This window comes from Salvelinus alpinus, chromosome 13 (assembly GCF_045679555.1).
Source record: "Salvelinus alpinus chromosome 13, SLU_Salpinus.1, whole genome shotgun sequence".
Taxonomy (NCBI): Eukaryota; Metazoa; Chordata; class Actinopteri; order Salmoniformes; family Salmonidae; genus Salvelinus; species Salvelinus alpinus.
This window is the reverse complement of record NC_092098.1, coordinates 46930327-46951459: the sequence shown is the minus strand read 5'-3', so window position 1 is coordinate 46951459 and position 21133 is coordinate 46930327. Positions and strand designations below refer to the sequence as shown.

General features: G+C 42.6%; 1 protein-coding gene and 2 long non-coding RNA genes across 4 annotated transcripts; 1 reads left to right on the top strand and 2 right to left on the bottom strand.

Annotated features, from left to right (window-relative positions):
* Positions 1-10233: 10233 nt before the first annotated feature.
* Positions 10234-14148, bottom strand: bod1 (biorientation of chromosomes in cell division 1). The gene is made up of 4 exons (XM_071339600.1): positions 13682-14148; positions 13369-13493; positions 12963-13162; positions 10234-10825 (listed from the first exon to the last, which is right to left on the bottom strand). The coding sequence occupies exons 1-3, from the start codon at positions 13820-13822 to the stop codon at positions 12964-12966; spliced, it is 465 nt and encodes a 154-aa protein (XP_071195701.1). The 5' UTR covers positions 13823-14148; the 3' UTR covers positions 10234-10825; position 12963.
* A 2908-nt stretch (positions 14149-17056) lies between these two features.
* LOC139537805 (uncharacterized) lies at positions 17057-19533 on the top strand. Of its 2 annotated transcripts, XR_011667603.1 has the most exons (4): positions 17141-17259; positions 17680-17763; positions 18021-19080; positions 19182-19533. It is a non-coding gene; the product is annotated as an uncharacterized lncRNA (long non-coding RNA). The 2 variants fall into 2 exon arrangements; XR_011667602.1 differs by lacking the exon at positions 17680-17763 and having other exon boundaries at positions 17057-17259.
* A 344-nt stretch (positions 19534-19877) lies between these two features.
* LOC139537806 (uncharacterized) lies at positions 19878-20806 on the bottom strand. The gene is made up of 2 exons (XR_011667604.1): positions 20734-20806; positions 19878-20495 (listed from the first exon to the last, which is right to left on the bottom strand). It is a non-coding gene; the product is annotated as an uncharacterized lncRNA (long non-coding RNA).
* Positions 20807-21133: the final 327 nt, after the last annotated feature.

The window sequence follows — 21133 nt, the reverse complement described above, 5'->3', positions numbered from 1 at the left end:
ATGTTGAAAGAGAGAATATCCCAAAAATCTGGTTTTGCTCGCCCGCAGTTTCCCCCCCCCCCCCCAATAATATTTATCTATGTGAATGTTACATGCAGGTAACTGATACAGGCATACTGGGCGCCCTCTGTTGTAAATCCATACTGTTTAGCCTTCTGATCCACCGCTTTTCAAAGAATATGACAACGTCTGTGGTCCTCACAACAGTCTGAAGCATGCGTCTCTTGTGTAATCCCAATACCACCACAAGTAAAACCCATGTAACCACTCTGGAGTCAGATCAAACAACATTACTTCATGAAAACAGTAAAATTGTCTATTGGTGACTGATGCAAGGTACTGAATAGCTTGTTTTCCTATACCTACACGCACATCTCCTCGTTAGCTGTGACAACACAATGACACAGGATGAAAATTTGTGACACACATTAACTGATAGGTTGTAATAAATGTTACACCCCAAATTACTATATAATCCATGAATTGGTGCCAGTTAAGTAGTTGTTGTAAAGTCTAGTGGTGACACAGGGGTTAAGGGGCAGTGTTCTCTGGGTGTTCTACTCTCAGACAGCGGGACTAATGGAGCTGGGCTCTTGTCTCTGGTGGCAGCAGATGCCGACTCTGCAGAGTGAATCTTAACCGTCGGAGTTAAGCGACGATAGTCTCGGCCTCCTACGTCAGGGCACATTTTAACAGGCCCCGCACCCTGCCAAGAAAAGGAGCAGGCTTCCCAGGAGGGTTGCTGCTGCCGTTAAAATAAACACACTTTACCAGGCTGAGAAAAGACAGAGCACAGGCTGCAGGCCAGGCAGGCCTTCCCTCTGTCACAGTTGCTTGTGTGATGCAGCACACCATGTCCCCGGTGCAGAGAAGCAATGTTTTTAGAAAGCTAGGAGCTCTCCTTGATTTATAGTTTGTTTTCTGTATCATGACGTACCCTTCAGGACAGCTACCTGTTTCAAGGCTACGTGTGTGTGTGTGTGTGCGTGCACACTACAGCAAGGTATTGAACAGGGCATTCACATGCTCTGTGGGGCATAGTATTCTAGGTGACCCTGCCGAGGGAGTGAAGGTAATCCCTTTTGGCACCCTTGTAGAAAATAACATTTTTTCGAGCTCTGACTGTGCTTTGACCCTTACGTGGGCTTTAAATCATTACCCCTCTTCGTGTCAGCCCTCCAGTCATTTGCAAGCACTCTGAAAAAAGAGGCCGCTCTGCCAGACAGGGCATTTGCTGAATCTGGCCAAGTGCAACACTGGCCTGACTCCAGGTTCTGCCATAGTGCTGGCACAGCAGAGCTGGAGAGGTCTTGGCCCCAAATATTCACACACATACTCCAAAATCTACCTTCAGAACTCTCTCATTGCTACCATAGCACAGTCAATTTGTTGTGTGTTGTATTTGTCTATATGTATGCAAGGAAGTGGGTTATGTTCCCTGGAAGGATATCCTATGTACTGATAGCAGCGCTCAGTGTACGTCCTTTACCCAGCCAGTGTAAGAGGCAGGTGATACACCTACATATTCCAGTCACTTAAAGGCTCTCCAATATATCCCATTTCGTGTTGCTGCACAGTAGATTGAGTCTGTCCACTCACCCTGCCTCCTATACTTGTCATCTTTCAGCCTCAACTACCAAATATAAGCTATAGAGAAACTCTCAATGTGATCAACTACAGACACATTGTCATGATGGGTGATGTTGGTTTAATTGTCATGAAAGTGGAGGGACATATTGTCCAATGCCAGTTGAGCTTAGTGTATAGGAGATTTGTCACTTGTGCTCCCTCTCCGGCCTCTAGGTCACCAGGCTGCTCGTTATGGCGCACATCTGTCAACATCGTTATGCGCACCTGCGTGTCATCAGACTCACCTGGACTCCATCACTTCCCTGATTACCTTTCCTATATATATATATATATATATATATATATATGACACTCCCTTTGGTTTCTTCTCCAGGCGTCATTGTTTCTGTTTCATGTCTGTGCTTTGTTGGTGTTTCTTCGTTTGTATTATGTTGTGTTTATTTATTTCAACACTCAGTCCCTGAACTTGCTTCTCGACTCTCAGCGCACATCGTTACAGGATTTCAAGTGTATCAGTCAGCTTAGATGTATCTAACACTACAGAGTCCCTTTGATCCCCGGGTGATTTGTCCCTCCTAAGTAGAGTAAAGAGAGAGTTAATGTTATGGGTACAAAGTGAGGGGCAGCAGAAGGGCATATTCAGAGAAATAATAGAAATGTTTTAATGAATTTTTTTCTCCCTTTTTCTCCCCAATTTCGTCATATCCAATTGGTAGTTACAGTCTTGTCCCTTCGCTGTAACTTCCGTACGGACTCGGGAGAGGCGAATGTCAAGAGCCATGCGTCGTCCGAAACGCAAGCCGCACTGCTTCTTGACACAATGCACGCATAGCCCGGAAGTCAGCCGCACCAATGTGTCGGAGGAAACACCGTACACCTGGCAACCGTGTCAGCATGCATGCGCCCGGCCTGCCAAAGGAGTCGCTAGAGCGCAAAGGGGCAAGGACATCCCGACACACCCCGGTATTTAACACAGCCCGGAATCGAACCAGGATCTGTAGTAACGCAGCGAGCACTGCGATGCAGTGCCTTAGACCGCTGCGCCACTCGGGAGGCCCCGAAATAGTAGATTTAAACATAGTGACTGGCACTGACTGACGAGGTGGCTATTTCCAATACGACCGCACATATGAGTTATCCCTATGTTCATAGCACTGTTGAATGAGCTAGTGTCCATAAATCACTGGAGGGGCCGAATTCTGAACCAGATCTCCGTGTAGAAAATGTCATCTCGTGGGCCTGGTGTGTCAAACATGAGAGGCATCCAACTCAAGCGTATGTGCATGAGCCCTTTCCAGCGTCATAAGGGGCTGACCCCCTGCTCCCTGACAGTCACAAGGTGTCCTACCTGTTTTTGTGAATGATTCTTCCGGACCTTATGACAGCACAGTAAGCCCAAGGGCAGCAGGACCATGCGCAGCACACCATGATGACATCACAGGGCCCCAGTGGAACAGCGCCACACAGACATGGCAGTCCCTAGTCTCCTCCCCCTGACCCTGGATGATTGGAGGTAGGAGGGGGAGTTGTTTTGTTTTAAGGGGGTGGGGGGAGGGGGTGAAGAGGTCTTGTGTGTGGGTGGGTTTACAAATAGTGCGCCCCATATTTGGACTCTCTTTTATCCTCGCAGAGAGCTTTAAAAACAACCTAACAGAACAGTGTTGATCTCCCACTGAATGACCCCTGACCTGCAAACATAAGCATAAACATTGTTTATGCTCAAACACACAATGTTCAAGTGCACTCTTGTACCGCCTGTCCCTCACATGACCGTGTTATGAAAAATGCAAAATGTAAACACGGTTGTTGTCTTGCCTAACTGTCAGAGTTGTAGAATGCAGCATTGTGTGTGTGTGCACGCTGTATAAACACAACTCGAGTAGCTCGTTAATGTAGATGGACTAAAGAGAAGAGAAAGGGTAAAGCAGGTATAGTACACACATCCCAGAGGCTGCATTTTGATATGACGTAACTGAGTTGAGGCAGGGACAGTTGCTCTGTATAGCACAGCTATAGTACCAACAATCAATATATAGTTGGGAGACGGACGTAGTTCATTGAAATACTACATGTCTTAATGGAAATCATTTGAAACATAACTCTCTAGACACCTACAGTGGCTTGCGAAAGTATTCACCCCCCTTGGCATTTTTCCTATTTTGTTGCCTTACAACCTGGAAATAAAATGGATTTTTGGGGTGTTTGTATCATTGGATTTACACAACATGCCTACCACTTTGAAGATGCAAAATATTTTTTCTTGTGAAACAAACAAGAAATAAGACAAAAGAACAGAAGCCTTTTTGTGCATAACTATTCACCCCCCCGCCCCAAAGTCAATACTTTGTAGAGCCACCTTTTGCAGAAATTACAGTTGCAAGTCTCTTCTCTTGGGGTATGTCTCTATTAGCTTGGCACATCTAGCCACTGGAATTTTTGCCCATTCTTCAAGGAAAAACTGCTCCAGCTTCTTCAAGTTGGATGGGTTCCGCTGGTGTACAGCAATCTTTAAGTCATACCACAGATTCTCAATTGGATTGAGGTCTGGGCGTTGACTAGGTCATTCCAAGACATTTACATGTTTCCCCTAAACCACTCGAGTGTTGCTTTAGCAGTATGCTTAGGGTCATTGTCCTGCTGGAAGGTGAACCTCCGTCCCAGTCTCAAATCTCTGGAAGACTGAAATAGGTTTCCCTCAAGAATTTCACTGTATTTAGCGCCATCCATCATTCCTTTAATTCTGACCAGTTTCCCAGTCCCTGCCGATGAAAAACATCCCCACAGCATGATGCTGCCACCACCATGCTTCACTGTGGGGATGGTATTCTCGGGGTGATGATGTGTTGGGTTTGCACCAGACATAGCATTTTCCTTGATGGCCAAAAAGCTCAATTTTAGTCTCATATGATCAGAGTACCTTCTTCCATATGTTTGGGGAGTCTCCCACATGCCTTTTGGCAAATACCAAACTTGTTTGCTTATTTTTTTCTTTAAGCAATGGCTTTTTTTCTGGCCACTCTTCCATGAAGCCCATCTCTGTGGAGTGTACAGCTTAAAGTGGTACTATGGACAGATACTCCAATCTCTGCTGTGGAGCTTTGCAGCTCCTTCAGGGTTATCTTTGGTCTCTTTGTTTCCTCTCTGATTAATGCCCTCCTTGCCTGGCCCCTGACTTTTGGTGGGCGGCCTACTCTTGGCAGGTTTGTTGTGGGGCCGTATTCTTTCAATTTTTTATTTAATGGTGCTCCGTGGGATGTTCAAGGTTTCAGATATTTTTTTATAACCAAACCGTGATCCGTACTTCTCCACAACTTTGTCCCTGACCTGTTTGGAGAGCTCCTTGGTCTTCATGGTGCCGCTTGCTTAGTGGTGTTGCAGACACTTTTCAGAACAGGTGTATATATACTGAGATTATGTGACAGATCATGTGACACTTAGATTGTACACAGGTGAACTTTATTTAACTAATTATGTGACTTCTGACGGTAATTGGTTGCACCAGATCTTATTTAGGGGCTTCATAGCAAAGGGGTGAATACATATGCACGTACCACTTTTCATTTTTTTATTCTTTTGAATTTTTTGAAAGAAGTAATTTTTTTCATTTCACTTCACCAATTTGGATTATTTTGTGTATGTCCATTACATTAAATCCAAATAAACATCCATTTAAATTACAGGTTGTAATGCAACAAAATAGGAAAAACGCCAAGGGGGATGAATACTTTTGCAAGGCACTGTAAGTCATGGGACTGTACTGTAGATACCCTGCAGCATCAACAACAACTCATTGGAATGTCCTCATGAATGAGGACTAAAGGTTGTATGATACCACCTGTTCTATTGCTTCAAAGTAAAGAGATGGAGGACGTGGGTTGAGGATGGAGGACGTGTGATACTTCTATAAAACCTCCTGTTATTGTTGAAGGCACCTGGTTTGTGTTCTGCTGTAATAGGTCAGGAAGGCTCAGACAATGCATGCAGAGAGAGTAGAGAAAGGGCTTGTTGTGTCCCCTACTAGAGGACCCCGACCACGTGGGAAAACACCACGGGCCTCACTCTCCACACAACGTCTCCTCCAATCTGCACATTGCCTGACATTGAACGTGTGTTTCAGACTCATGCCAAAAACAAGTGGATAAATCAATGAAATTACACAAGAGCTGACATCTGCAGAGGGATAGCCAAGCTGTGCTGATGTTGCTAACTTGCTTTCTTCCCTCTCACTATGAATAAGCGGGCCGAATGTACCTGTAATGGCAAAATTCACAATATTTGTAACGACAATGTACAATAAATACAATTTTCTAATAAGTACATATGCCTGCTTATAATTCTCACTATGTAATAATGAATGGATCCTAGATGTATTTTGATAGATATACTGTAGCCAGTCACTATCCTCTCAGTCCTTATGGAGTGCTTATTTCACAACTAATTACTTTCAAGATATAATTTTGCAAATATGTTCCAAAACAAAAATTCGCAAATAACATTTGCTAACACATTTCATCATACATACAGTATGTCCTCCATTAAAGTTTTAAAAGGGGATTGCTTCCATAGGCAGCCAAGATCATCACGCCACAGCGTTTAATACTCATTACGTCTGTATAGTCCCTGGCTGAAGAAGAGAGTGGAGACTGAGGAGCTTGTGTCTAGTGGTGAAAATGACCTTGCCTAATGCACATCTGGGCAGAGAGGTCCTGGATCGGGCAACCTCAGTGTACCACTATATGTAATGAATCCCCCCACTAACGTGTGAGAAATATGAGGGGTAATTAAATGAACAGATGCACCAAGGCTTTGCAGAGGAATGGGGATTTAACTGTTGTGGCTTGGGCCTCTGAGGGACAACTCTGGGTCCAACGTGCAGCTGTGCTCTAATGGGGTTAAGGGGAGGGGGTGAATTTACCCCTACTCTGTCCCATTTCAATAATTACTCTGGTTCAGAAAACCAATGCAATGACAGCTGAGACTTTTGCCCCCAAGATGTGCAGTGAACACAACACACAATTTCACACTATATTACCAGTACCCTCCAAGGACCCTGAACTTAATTGCTGCAAATCTGAGGCCAAAAGTGCTGTGTCACTTGGTTTCTTACACAATGCATAGTTCAACCCTGTGTCCTATCTCATCCGTGAGCGATTTAGTACTGGGCAGAGTTTGGGTTTTGAGTTTTTTTTTGTTTGTTTACAATTGACGATGATGGTAAATCGGCTTGCTATGTCCTACAAATATTAGTTTTTTCTAAATAATTGAAATGATTGCTATGATTGTGCAATATTCCAAAATTCTAATTAGGGAGTCATGATTACGTCATGATGTGTTGCTCACATACTGACACAAGATAGTGACCAGGAACAGAGCAGCAGCACAACAATGGTCCTCTATGAAAATTTGAACATCTTGGCACTGTTATAATCTCCACTCGGCACCCCTTAGAGACTGGTTCCTCTCTACATTTCTTCCTAGGTTCCTGCCTTTCTATGGGAGTTTTTCCTAGCCACTGTGCTTCTACATCTGCATTGCTTGCTGTCTGGGAATTTAGGCTGGGTTTCTGTATAGTACTTTGTGACATTGGCTGATATAAAAAGGAGCCTTATAAATTTGATTGATTGAAACCCCACAGCTGACCAGCTATATTCAAATAAAAACATACCTCTCCCTGTTGTATTGGTTGCATACTTTGTTATTCTCCAGAAACTATACATGATACTATGTTATTCTCCAGAAACTATACATGATACTTTGTTATTCTCCAGTAACTATACATGATACTATGTTATTCTCCAGAAACTATACATGATACTTTGCAGTTTAGCCGGGTCAAGCCAGACTCGACCAACAGCTAGAGGAGGATGTCCCTGAGCTTGTTAGGATCACTTTGCCCCCTAGTGGGGGTTGTCTTACATTTCAGATACTGCCAAAGCATCTGGTACTGTACAGCCCTGTACACTCTGCTCCTCCATTGTGTGGGAGGAAGATGTTGCTGTTGCTGTTGTGAGAGTTCTGGACTGGAACACAACTTGACCTTTACTGTTCAGAATAATGTGATTGTGTTGAGACCATCTGGTCATAAATTGGCATTGCTTTTAATTGTATAATGCATGCGTAATAAGTGACCAAAATTCAATAAGGGTTCATGGGTAATCCCAACCACATACTGTGACCTGTAGAAAAGGTAGTGGAGAGTGGTTTAAATTTAGCCATTTTATATATTCAGCTTTACTCTGTCAAGATAAATATAGACTGAACAAAAATATAAACACATTATGCAACAATTTCATGCCTAGCCAATCAGAATGAGTTTTTCCCCACAAAAGGGCTTTATTACAGACAGAAATACTCCTCCGTTTCAACAACTGTTTAGGTGGCTGGTCCCAGACGATCCTGCAGGTGAAAAAGCTTGGATGTGGAGGTCCTTGGCAGGTGTGGTTGCACCTGGTTTGCAGTTGTGAGGTCAGTTGGACATACTGCCAAATTCTCTAAAACGACGTTGGGAGGTCGGCTTCTGCTAGCGAAATTAACATTCAATCATCTGGCAACAGCTCTGGTGGACGTTCATATAGTCAGCATGCCAATTGCACACACCCTCTAAACATGAGCCATCTGTGGCATTATGTGGTGTGACAAAACTGCACATTTTAGAGTGACCTTTAATTGTCCCCAGCACAAGGTGCACCTGTGTAATGATCATGCATTTTAATCAGCTTCTTGATATGGCTCACTTGTTCAGTATAGTATTCTTTCTAACAAAGATATCTACATATATTTCAGGATGTTGTGTATCCCTAGAAATATTCAAAATACATGTAAACATACAGTTAAGAACATTTTGGAAAAAAAGGTCTCTTGGCACTTACTCCGGGTATGGGGTAAGTTGAGCCACAGGACAGGGTAAGTTAAGCCACCTACAAATGTATGTACTGAATGACATTTTACCACTAACTTTTTGAAACCATGTCTAACTTTATTTCCCAAACAATTCAACACAATCACATTTTTTCCATATTTTTTTAACATTTTAAGCATCTTTTAACAAACACTTTTTTTAACACTTAACATTGGCCAGGCCCTGTTGATAATGCCTTGCACTACACCTGGTAAGAAAACACTTCAATTTGCTCAAACATTGGCTAAATTTACCCCAAGGCAAACATTTGGTCTAAATTAGCCCACACAGCTACAAGGATGCACTTTTATGCAGGTTTAGGACCTCATACTGAAACTTAGAGACCCCAACTGATGTATAAAATTATCTACTTTGGTTTAGATAGAAGCATCATGAAACCTCTAGTATATATTAATTTGACTTTTTCCATGTGGTTTCTTCCTTTAGACTCCATGAAATTACCTTTTCCTAAATATTTGGTAAAATTATTAATTTTTTGTATGGTTTCCTAGAAACAAGGGTGGCTCAACTTACCCCACTTTCCGCTACTGACAAGACAAAGTGAAGACCAGAGACTTCCAGCTCGAGTGCAGTGGAGCCAGAGCATTAAATTCCTCACCCTGGATTCTGATTACTCACACCAGACAGCTGACAATTGTAGCGTTAAAATCAGGACAGGATTGAGTTTCCCCAGATGGAGGAACTGTGGCAAAGCATCTTAATTAGCGTGAGCAGCAGACACTGATGTCAGGGTGGGGGCTGGAGTCACATAGCCATGCTGCTGGTCTCTGAAAAGCTGACACACCACCAGGTCCTTTATTCAATTTGTGTATGTGTGTTTTCAAAGTCCAATGTGTCACTAGTATCCACTTGCCATAAATGCTTATCGGTCTACTACACAGAAGTTCCTTACAGAATTCTTTATACCACTCCTAAAAGCCATTCTGTAGTGTCGGTGTGTGGAGGTCTCTGATTAAAAAAAAAAGAACAAAGGCCTTGCTTGCCAGTTCTCAGTGGTGCAGCACAGCGGGCCTGCTAGTATGCACGTCCTCAGAGGCGAGGTGGTGAATGACAGAAGCAGCTCCATCCAGGCAGCTCTGACAATTCAACCTTTGTCCCAGCCAGGCGGGAACACTCTGCACAGCTCATCCAGAGCCCCTCGTCCCCCTCCCTTTACTGGGGGCCTTGGAGCTGCATCTTAGGGCCATGGAGCTAAGCCTCACTCCTACACGGCTGAGGGCAGCGAGAGAAATATAGCATGGATGTGTTGAGACAGCAACCATGCCGTGCTCCCAGGCACTGCCAATCAACTTGCACCCTGCCTGCCCAGAGGAATGCCAACAAGCCTCAGTCAGAGGCAGCCTGTTCTACTCCCTCCGCCCTGGCAGCTAGTTTCATAACCTGGGTTGTACTCCAGATGTTAAGTCTTGAACTAGCAAAAACTGCAGCACTCCCTTTTATGGACTGTGTCTTCTATGTAACGCAGTACACCTTCCTACCCTGAAGAGATCTCACTGATTGTGCTCTGGATGGATCCAAATGTGATAATGCTGTGATCATTCCAATCTAATAAAAATATAGGAAATCAACTGTGTACTGCGAAGGCAAAAACCAAAACTTGCACCCCTTGGGGTCCTGAGGACAAAGTGTGGGAAACGCTGCTCTAGGCTAACTGAGCTATGTAGTCTTACCACAGCCAGTACAGCACAGTATTGACACAGTTTAACAAATGACAGGGCAGTGTACACATTTCTACCAAATCATTAATTTATTGGTGAATGACATTTACAATATTCACCAATAAGTGTCAAACTGAGGAACAAAATCTGTAAGCCAACATTACAATGGCTACTTCCTGCTCTTAAGAAAAAAGAAAAGAAAAAAAGTTACCAGTCTCTTTAATTCAATAACCACAAACAAAATTCCATGTGCTATACCTGGGTGGGGTACTCAACTCTTAGCCTACGAGGTCCGTTGCCTGCAGGTTTTCTTCTACCTGATAATGAATTGTACACAACCTGGTGTATCAGGTCAAAATCAGTCCCTGATTAGAAGGGAACAATGAAAAAATGCAGCGGAACTGGCTTCGAGGTCCAGAGTTGAGTTTGAGGGTGCAATACCATAGTGTCATTTGCACCCCTTTGACTTGTTATGGGCATTATTTGGTAGCTGTTAGCATTGACAGCTAACATCCACGGCTTGGTTTCTCCACATGAAGAAAGACTAAGAGTTGTGCAAACCTCTTGCTCCATGATTACTAGACAGTAGGTCCTTGTACATCCAGCCGGATGGAGCACTAGAAGATTTCTACCTTCAGCAGAAAACGTTTCTCTGTACCTGAAGTAAAAGGAGAGAAGACAAACTGTGAGAACGTGAAACTTTGAGATTATACTCTAGTTCAATGCCTATAGATGTGCCCATGATGTTTATGTTAAGGTGTTAGACCCCGGCCAACAGCTCCGCCTCTCCCGCAGCTACTCGCACGAGCCTCCCCTGCTTCTCCTTCACCCAAATCCAGATAGCAGATGTTCTGAAAGAGCTGTAAAACCTGGACCCGTACAAATCAGCTGGGCTAGACAATCTGGACCCTCTCTTTCTAAAACTATTGCCATTGTTGCAACCCCTATTACCAGCCTGTTCAACCTCTCTTTCGTATCGTCCGAGATCCCTAAAGATTGGAAAGCTGCCGCGGTCATCCCCCTCTTCAAAGGGGGTGACACCCTAGACCCAAACTGACACCCTAGACCCAAACTGTTACAGACCTATATCCATCCTGCCCTGCCTATCTAAAATCTTCGAAAGCCAAGTTAATAAACAGATCATTTCGAATCCCACCGTACCTTCTCCGCTGTGCAATCCGGTTTCCGAGCCGGTCACGGGTGCACCTCAGCCCGCTCAAGGTACTAAACGATATCATAACCGCCATTGATAAAAGACAGTACTGTGCAGCCGTCTTCATCGACCTGGCCAAGGCTTTCGACTCTGTCAATCATTCTTATCGGCAGACTCTATCGATAGCCTTGGTTTCTCTAATGACTGCCTCGTCTGGTTCACCAACTACTTTGCAGACAGAGTTCAGTGTGTCAAATCGGAGGGCATGTTGTCCAGACCTCTGGCAGTCTATGGGGGTACCACAGGGTTCAATTCTCGGGCCGACTCTTTTCTCTGTATATATCAATGATGTCGCTCTTGCTGCGGGCGATTCCCTGATCCACCTCTACGCAGACGACACCATTCTGTATACTTCTGGTCCCTCTTTGGACACTGTGCTAACTAACCTCTAAACGAGCTTCAATGCCATACAACACTCCTTCCGTGGCCTCCAACTGCTCTTAAACCCTAGTAAAACCAAATGCATGCTTTTCAACCGTTCGCTGCCCGCACCCGCCCAACTAGCATCACCACCCTGGACGGTTCCGACCTAGAATATGTGGACAACTATAAATACCTAGGTGTCTGGCTAGACTGTAAACTCTCCTTCCAGACTCATATTAAACATCTCCAATTCAAAATCAAATCTAGAATCGGCTTTCTATTTCGCAACAAAGCCTCCTTCACTCACGCCGCCAAACTTACCCTAGTAAAACTGACTATCCTACCGATCCTCGACTTCGGTGAAGTCATCTACAAAATAGCCTCCAATACTCTACTCAGCAATCTGGATGCAGTCTATCACAGTGCCATCCGTTTAGTTACCAAATCACCTTATACCACCCACCACTGCGACCTGTATGCTCTAGTCGGCTGGTCCTCGCTACATATTCGTCGCCAGACCCACTGGCTCCAGGTTATCTATAAATCTATGCTAGGTAAAGCTCCGCCTTATCTCAGTTCACTGGTCACGATAACAACACCTGCACACGTTCCAGCAGGTATATCTCACTGATCATCCCCAAAGCCAACACCTCATTTGGCCGCCTTTCCTTCCAGTTCTCTGCTGCCAGTGATTGGAACGAATTGCAAAAATCGCTGAAGTTGGAGACTTATTTCCCTCACCAACTTTAAACATCAGCTATCTGAGCAGCTAACCGATCGCTGCAGCTGTACATAGTCCACCTGTAAATAGCCCACCCAATCTACCTACCTCATCCCCATACTGTTTTTATTTACTTTTCTGCTCTTTTGCACACCAGTATCTCTACTTGCACATCATCATCTGCTCATTTATCACTCCAGTGTTAATCTGCTAAATTGTAATTATTCGCCACTATGGCCTATTTATTGCCTACCTCATGCCTTTTGCACACACTGTATATAGACTTTCTTTTTTTCCTACTGTGTCATTGACTTGTTTATTGTGTTATTGGCTTGTTTATTGTTTATTCCATGTGTAACTCTGTGTTGTTGTCTGTGTGACACTGCTTTGCTTTATCTTGGCCAGGTAGCAGTTGTAAATGAGAACTTGTTCTCAACTGGCCTACCTGGTTAAATAAAGGTGAAATAAAATTAAATAAATTTTAAAAAACACACTGACCTCATAGCGTTTTGGGTCCAGTGTGGCTTGGAGCCTCTTGTTGCTCAGTCTCTGATTGAGTGTTGGATGGACCCTCCTCCTTCTCAGCAGACAGGAAGTCATGAATGGCATCCTCAATGTGGGGCCTGAAAGTGTGGTTCAATTTGGGATCCACCACCTGGGTGATGATTCTGTCCACTCCAGACTCCAGCATGCCTGACCTGACAGACAGCAGAGACAGTACAGATGACTAATGACTGTGACATAAGTAGCAGCAACTGATAGCACATACCGCAGGCCAGACTGGGGACATGAGCGTAGCCATCCAATGTGCAGATTTCACTATCCTCTGTAATATGTACTGTCAGCAACGCATTTGACACTTACAAGCAGAGTTATGAGTATATGAAGTACTGTAGCTACTTACTGCACGACGCTTTGTCTTAGCCCATTTCGCACTTGATTTTTGTTGATTGATGGGTTCCATTCTTGAGTGCTCAAATGAGTGGATACAAAGTTGTCAACTTTTTGTCGCAGATTCTGGTAGGCAGGCTGACGGCAATGACAGAAGTACACCGGCATTGATCAATAGCTGAGAACATTTTCCAGCACAACTGGCTAGCTAACGTTAGCTAGCTATGCTAAAAACATGATTGGACACAAAGCGTAAACGTGCTAGTTAACTGAGTAAAATAAATGTTGACAGCCAGTTAGTCAGGAAAAAAACCTATATATAGTACCTTTGTATCCACATCTGCCAGGCAATCTCTGCGGAACTCGTCGAACAAGCCTCGGTTCTTGAGATGTTCCACGATGAGACCGATTAGCTGAGGATCTCCGGGAGGAAGATTCACCGCGTTACCGCTGGCACCCTCCGCCATACCGATGTTTGTTTAATTTCAGCGTTGTTCATAAACCAGTGTAACACTAATGATATCAATTGAGGAAACGACACAAAAGAACTGCTCGTGGGTCTAAAACTACAAACTATCTAGTTATGTGGAAGAATGATTTGGAAGTGTACACAAGTACCAAAATGCTTTGCAATACGGAAGTTGCTTATTGGGTAGTGTCCTACCTAGTTACTACGCTAGGCCTTTCATCTTGATAGGCCCTGCATGGTCATTCCGAATTCTGCTTTGGCCGTGCAGCATTTACGGTGATATGGACTCTGCAGAAGTCGGGGCATTCATACTTATTTCGTTTCGCCGAGCAGCGCTATTGTGTTTGTGTTATACATGACCTCCCGCCCTCACCGACCGTCAAACAATCATGTCAATGCGGAGCTATACGGAGCACTCCGCATTGTTAAAACATTTGAGAGGAGCACCGCGATGCGGTACAGAGCTCAATTTGGCCTCTGCGTGCCTCTGGAGGCTTCGCTATTGCGCCACACCATCCACACCGCGCCTCAGACCACATTTTCAGATCAAGAATAAAATGGCTCTTAGCTTTTGGTTACAAAGAGGGAACTCTTTGGTTAGTAAACACAGTTCAAACTTTAAAAAATACCAAATGTACTGATGACAGGGAGTAATGACCAGCTCATATTCATTGTCTTGTTTGATAAAAAATGAATGTCTTTTGTCAGCAATACTCACAATGTACCTATATCTTTCCTGTAAATTGCATAGACCTACTGGTAAATGTAGACCACCTCATAACAACTTAGATATAGGCCTATGGATTACAGGACTTGGTTTTGCATAATGATGAAATCAGTTTGTGCCTAATTAATTCATACATTTCCTATGTGACAGATCAAATAGACAGTGTCCATCTAAGATGGGATGGTGATTATAGGTCTGGTGTGGGTGAGACTGGGAAAAAAGACATCTGTATTTGTGATGTTTTTTTTTTTTATGGCCATGTGAGTGTTACATAACAACCCCAATTGCTGCAATTTGCACACTCAATTATGTTTATCTGACTCACATTGTCAGACAGCATCTTCTGTTTATTTGAATAATAATACCACATGGCTCTTTTAAAAAACCCTTGAGGTAATTCAAGTGTTAGACTATTGGCCATGTGGCTGATTTATAAATAACCTAAATGTGAATTGTTTTGTAATTTAGGCCTATATTACAAAAATTAACTACAGAGATATGATTTTGTTTTGCAATTATTTTCTTTAATAAATGTAGTTATTGTAAATGGTGGGGGTGGTCTTTAATTATAATGTCAACTATAGTCTCCTCAATTTCCAGGAGTAGCTGGTTGCCAGGCAACTAGGGAGAGGAACCATGGTGATACTGAGGGAAGAGGATGGAGAAACAAGTGGGGTCTGATGAAGAGGACAGTGTCTTTATGTATTGTAACATTGTTTCCATGTAAGTACACCATGGTCTTGTAACCCTTTGTACTGGGAGTATACCCTGTATATAGCCTCCTCTCTTATTTTGTCTGTTTTTTAAATGTTCACATTTTTAATTAGTTAAACTTTTTTGATAGTGAGTACTGCACTGTTGGGTAGGGTTTGCATATTAATAATTTCACTGTACTTGTGCATGTGACAAATTAACTTGAAACCTGGAGGACTGTTTAGTTTGGCTCTCATTGGCAGAGAAAAAAATGCAAATTGGCTACTGTGAATTGACAACCCTTCTGCAATTTGTCAACGTGTTTGGAAATGACAGAGCCGTAGAGGCAAATCAGATGATCTCAAACCAATTTTTTCATACACCTTGTTTGTGTATAACATATGCATATACCAACATGGAGAGTCGAGGTACACCCTCTGTACGGCATTGTCTTTTTCACAATGCAGTTATGCTTATTAATGGATTGTATTCATTTCATGTTGCCTCAGAGATGGTTTGTGCACAGTAATTAAATCTTCCAGATTTAGACCACCAATAGGCCACAAGATGGTGACATAACATCAGTATGTGTCAGAGTTAAAGCAGCTTGAGCAGAGAGGTTTAATTATGCAATGCTGTAGTCTCCAGCTGTAGTTGACAGTTTTTCGACATGTGCTGTGGCATATGTATCTTTGATCTGTACAATAAGATATTCTGTAACTGCCACCAAACAACAAAAACAAAGCACCCCGGCATGAAAACACACACGCACACACGCACACAAATACTTAATGGAACTAGTCCCAATCATAACTCTGCCAATTTAGCAGAATCAGGCTGGCATGCTGTACTGTAATCATTTTACAGTTGGATTGCAGTCCTGGTTTTTGGGATCAATATGTCATTGTGCTCCCACTGGTATATCCTTGTAGAGTCCTGTGTAAAGCATGGCGCTTGCAAAGCCACATGATTGTAGATTTGATTTCCACAGGGGACCCGTATGAAGAAGAAAAATTAAGTATAAGAATGTATGCATTCACTATTGTAAGGAACTCTGGGTAAGTGTGTCTGCTAAAATGTAAATGGGTCAGGACTCTATTCTTCCTGGTTGGCACATGGATTAGGAATCTAAGAAAGGAGTGTTTTGGAGCACTTACTTTGGGATTATGTGCTTTTATAAACTGGGTGGTTTGAGTCCTGAATTGTAATTGGTTGAAAGCCATGGTATATCAGACCATAAAACATTGAGTTTTACTGCTCTATTTATGTTGGTGACCAGTTTATAATAGCAATAAAGCTCCTCAGGAGTTTATGATATATGGCCACTATACCACAGCTAAGGGCTGTGTCCAGGCACTTTGCGCTGTGTCGTGCATAAGAACAGCCCTTAGTCGTGGTATATTGGCCATATACCACACCTCCTTGGGCTCCTGATTGGCGCAGCGGTCTAAGGCACTGCATCTCAGTGCAAGAGATGCAAGCGGAGCAGATCAGCCTGCATTTACAATACGAGAGCAGAAAAACTCAATCTTGAAGCTGAGATAAACCAAGTGTTTTTCAGATTTATTTTCCGTTCATTGGACAATTACCTTTTAGTATGTACACACCAGGGACGTTAATAGAGATTCATGGCTAGGTGGGGGTAAGCCTCTTTTAGGGGGGTCTGGCATACTCCCTCCTGTCCGTTTACTGTTAAGCCACAGAAGTAGCTGAAACTGTTAGCTAATGTTAACCAAATTGTTAGCTACAAGTAGGCCTAACGGTACATGTACACTAGATAGCGGTAAATTGCCGCGTGCCGCTTTGGCCGTCCATTGTGACTCGCTTGTGGGCGTGCTGGCAGCATATGGCAGCAAATAGCTTGTGCGTCAAGAATTCGGCATACCATGTTTGTATGAAGGTGTGGTTATTAAATGGGTACATAGTTCAAAAGTAATATCCTCTAAAACGCTCTAGTGACAAAGTCTTTGTTGCCTTGTTTCCAATTGTCCACATGGCTGGGAGAACCTATTCAAGTAAGTAAATACATTTAGAAAATGTAAAAAAAAGCTATGTATTATTAGCTAACTAGCTACAGTTCAGACTAACTCAAATGAGCTAGCCGGTCGGCTAGCTCGCTATCTAGCCAACTTGACATACTGTATAGATTGCTAAGTGAATTAAATATCATCAGCTACCTAACTTCATATTAGCTAGCTATCTTGATGTATTTATCACTGTAAAAAACAAACTCCAAATGCATTTGTAGGTAGCTTGCTAACAGCAATGGAGGAGGGTGAAAGGAGAGCAGCCCCAACTGTCAGTGAGAGAGTAGGCTATTCTGGATAGGGCAGGTACTTGTGTAATTCCTGTCCCTAGAAGTGAGGACGGAGATAATAGTAACATAATATTCAGTTCGGTGTAATTTGACTATAATGAAGTCTGTTTCTTGTGAGGTTTTCTGTCCTCAGATAAAGAGAGCTATGCAAGCCTGTCTACATATGAAGAGCAGTGGTTCTCAGTCCTGGGGACTCAAAGGGGTGCACATTGTTGTTTTTGCCTTAGTACTGCACAGCTGATTCAAATGATCAACTCATCAAGCTTCAAGTGATATTTATGTATTCATTTGTGATGCTATCCTTGATATTATCCTGTTATTGTCACATGCACATATGTGTGCCCATGCATCTATCAATCCAATGTTATCATGATTTGTTATCAGGTATATTATACTTTAGTAATACACAATGACCTGGTGATGTAAGTCTAATCATGACATTGTCTTCCATATTCCTAGATACCTTGTAACTGGAGATTCCTTCTAAACGATTGCCTACAGTTAACGTGTAGGGCACTGCAAGGTTGGGTGACCAGAGCCATCTGGGACTGCCTCCTGGGGGTATTCAGGTGTGTGAAGGCTACCTGTGTCCTGCATAACTTCATGAGGATGGACACGAGGACCAGGAGGGGATCTGCAGCTCGCCGCCATGTGCCAGAGGAGAAGTCTGCTGCTCTGCAGGATGTTTCAAGGATAGGGTCCAACAACGCAGCAAGAGAGGCAATCTGTGTGCGGGAGATCTTCACCTCCTACTTCTTCGAAGAGGGTGCTGTTCCCTGGCAACACCATAGACTACACTATGCACAACCATTGGCTCTTTTAAGAGCCATTCACATTGCAATAAGAGTATTCTTCCATTTACTTAGCTATGTCAACTGCAGTTATTCAATTCCAAGTTTCTACTTCTCAGGTGAGGGTGCTGTTTAGGTGAGGGTGTGATGTCTGTACAAAAACAACAGGCTCTTTTAAGAGTCACCCATATTGAAAAAATGTAGAACAATTAGACACCCTATAACCCACACCTACACACTCATGTATCAATCTGATTGATGGATTGTGTTGTGCAGTAAGCAGGCTCAAGTGTATAACTGTGGCTCATTCCACCTTCAACAAATAGGCAAGAGGGCACACCATGGAGAATAGTAAGACACTTCCTTATTTCTATAACTACGCTATATTGTTTGTCCTCGTGTGCCCGTTCATGTTTTTCAGCATTAAGTACCCTGCAGCCACTTACTGTGGTGTGGACACCAGGTGAGGCCACACACAGATTCCTGTTGAACACGGTCTCTCTAACTACCTTATTTTCTCAATAACAGTCTCTCTCCTTCACTTTCATCCCTCTCTCCTCTTCTCCCTAAATCCTCTAGGTTATATCAGCTGTGTCAGTGAACCCCTCCCGCATCTGAACTGGCTACATAGAGGGCACTTGGTCAAGTCAACAGGAAGTATTATTAAAGAGATGCTTTACAGTGAAATACAGATAGAGATGCAGTAGTCCCAGAGTTAATGATCCAAGGTCAGTTTTGCATTTCACCTGATTATTATGATGACTAACAATGTTAGAATAAAAACAAGGCTTAAGCATGCTCTCTCTATCCATCTGTCTCTTGTCTGCAGATGTTTTGATGTGAGAGAGGATGCCAACCCCCAGTCCCGTCATCGCCACCTCACCTGCTCTTAAGATAACCTTTGGGCCGACTTGAGACACTATTATGTAATTGTGATGAACTGAGAGAATATTTCGGTTGCACTGTGATTCATTAATCATATGCTGCCTTCCCTGCTCCTATGTTCTTACCTCTTTCCCTTTGTCTTTTCCACCTCTTTCTTCCTGTTTTTATATTGCACAAAAGATGTGCATTGATGTACAGATTGAACTTGTATTTATAATATTACAATTATATTTATAATGCATGTATTTATAACACTTGGTTAAAGAACTTCTTTCAATAAAGTGTTTAATTCTCTACTGGTTGAAATTAAGTCTCATTTAATGAAATACTACACCTATCCTGTGTTTATCAGATCAATGCAGATGAATGGCATTAGATATTCAGATGAACCGGTTTTAGACAATTTACATGATGCATAGGAAGTGTAGTACACTGTTTTTATATTCTATTTCTGTATATATTAATTACAAATCAGCCTTTAACTAGTTAAATCCTGTTTCTAGTCTATTAGTTACAATGTGTAACCATTGATGACCAAGATTGGTAAACACTGTTGACGTGTATAATTGTAATACATACATGCAGACACAACATCATTCAAAGACTGGAATTTGATACTCCTGGTATTGGATATGACTGAAAAATAATCTGAAAGACATTCAAACCTGAACTGTACCTTTATTTGCCAAGGTAGAGTACATGATCAGTGAATATATTAAATGTACAGGCTATGTAACAGTATAACTTTAAACCGTCCCCTCGCCCCGACACGGGCGCGAACCAGGGACCCTCTGCACACATCAACAACATTCGCCCACCAAGCGTCGTTATCCATCGCTCCACAAAAGCCGCGGCCCTTGCAGAGCAAGGTGCAACACTACTTCTAGGTTTCAGAGCAAGTGACGTAACTGATTGAAACGCTACTAGCGCGTACCCGCTAACTAGCTAGCCATTTCACATCCGTTACAGCTACAATGTGGGGATCTCATGCATGGTAATAACTACATGTATATACGACTTGTATCCTTGGCACAAAGTTATATTCTACTCAATATTAGTTGAGTAGATATCTACTCAAAGTTATATTCTACATAGCTAGCTACGTTATTTCATCTATCTGCATTGCATAGCAAATATCAGGAAGGCAAGCTTACAAAATTGTACATTCAATTTGCAGTAAATGCTTTAGCTAGCTAGATTCTTTACATACACTGTTTCACAAGACGACAGCCTGGTTTGCTGGTTGTTTCAGGAGTCCCTAAAACATTAAACAATTCAATTTCATACTCATGTCACAACGCTCATAAAGCTAACCAGATAACTTAGCGGGCTAATGTTAGCTAGTCAGCTAGCTTGCTAAATCGCAATTTTCGCAAATTAACTTTATGATTAAAAAAAAATATGCATAATCGTTTGTCTCTACACTAACTAACATATTCCTGTCAACTGTATTTTTTTGTTGTTGCATGATTCGTTGTGACGTTATAATCACTTACATTTGCGTCCATCCTAGTATTTTTGTCAGACATCTTTGCTGAAGAAAGTCTATAACACGGTATTTTGTCCCCCCACACCAAACGCGATCACGACACGCAGGTTAAAATATCAAAACAAACTCTGAAACAATTACATTAATTTGGGTACAGGTCGAAAAGCATAAAACATTTATTGTAATTTAGCTAGCTAGCTTGCACTTGCTAGCTAATTTGTTTTTATTTTTATTTATTTTTTATTGCTAGCTAATTTGTCCTATTTAGCTAGCTTGCTGTTGCTAGCTAATTTGTGCTGGGATATAAACATTGAGTTGTGTATTTTGTGGTTGTGACCCAGAAACTCTTGGACATTTATTTTGGGACTGTTCTTATGTCAGAAGATTTTGGAGTGAGTTAGAAGATT

Excerpts from the sequence above, each read along its gene's own strand:
- bod1 (XM_071339600.1), bottom strand. The coding sequence starts at position 13,822 with ATGGCGGAGGGTGCCAGCGGTAACGCGGTGAATCTTCCTCCCGGAGAT. Across the intron at positions 13,494-13,681 it reads TGGCAGATGTGGATACAAAG|CCTGCCTACCAGAATCTGCG; the intron begins GTACTATATATA and ends CATTGCCGTCAG. Across the intron at positions 13,163-13,368 it reads CTAAGACAAAGCGTCGTGCA|GTCAGGCATGCTGGAGTCTG; the intron begins GTAAGTAGCTAC and ends GCTGTCTGTCAG.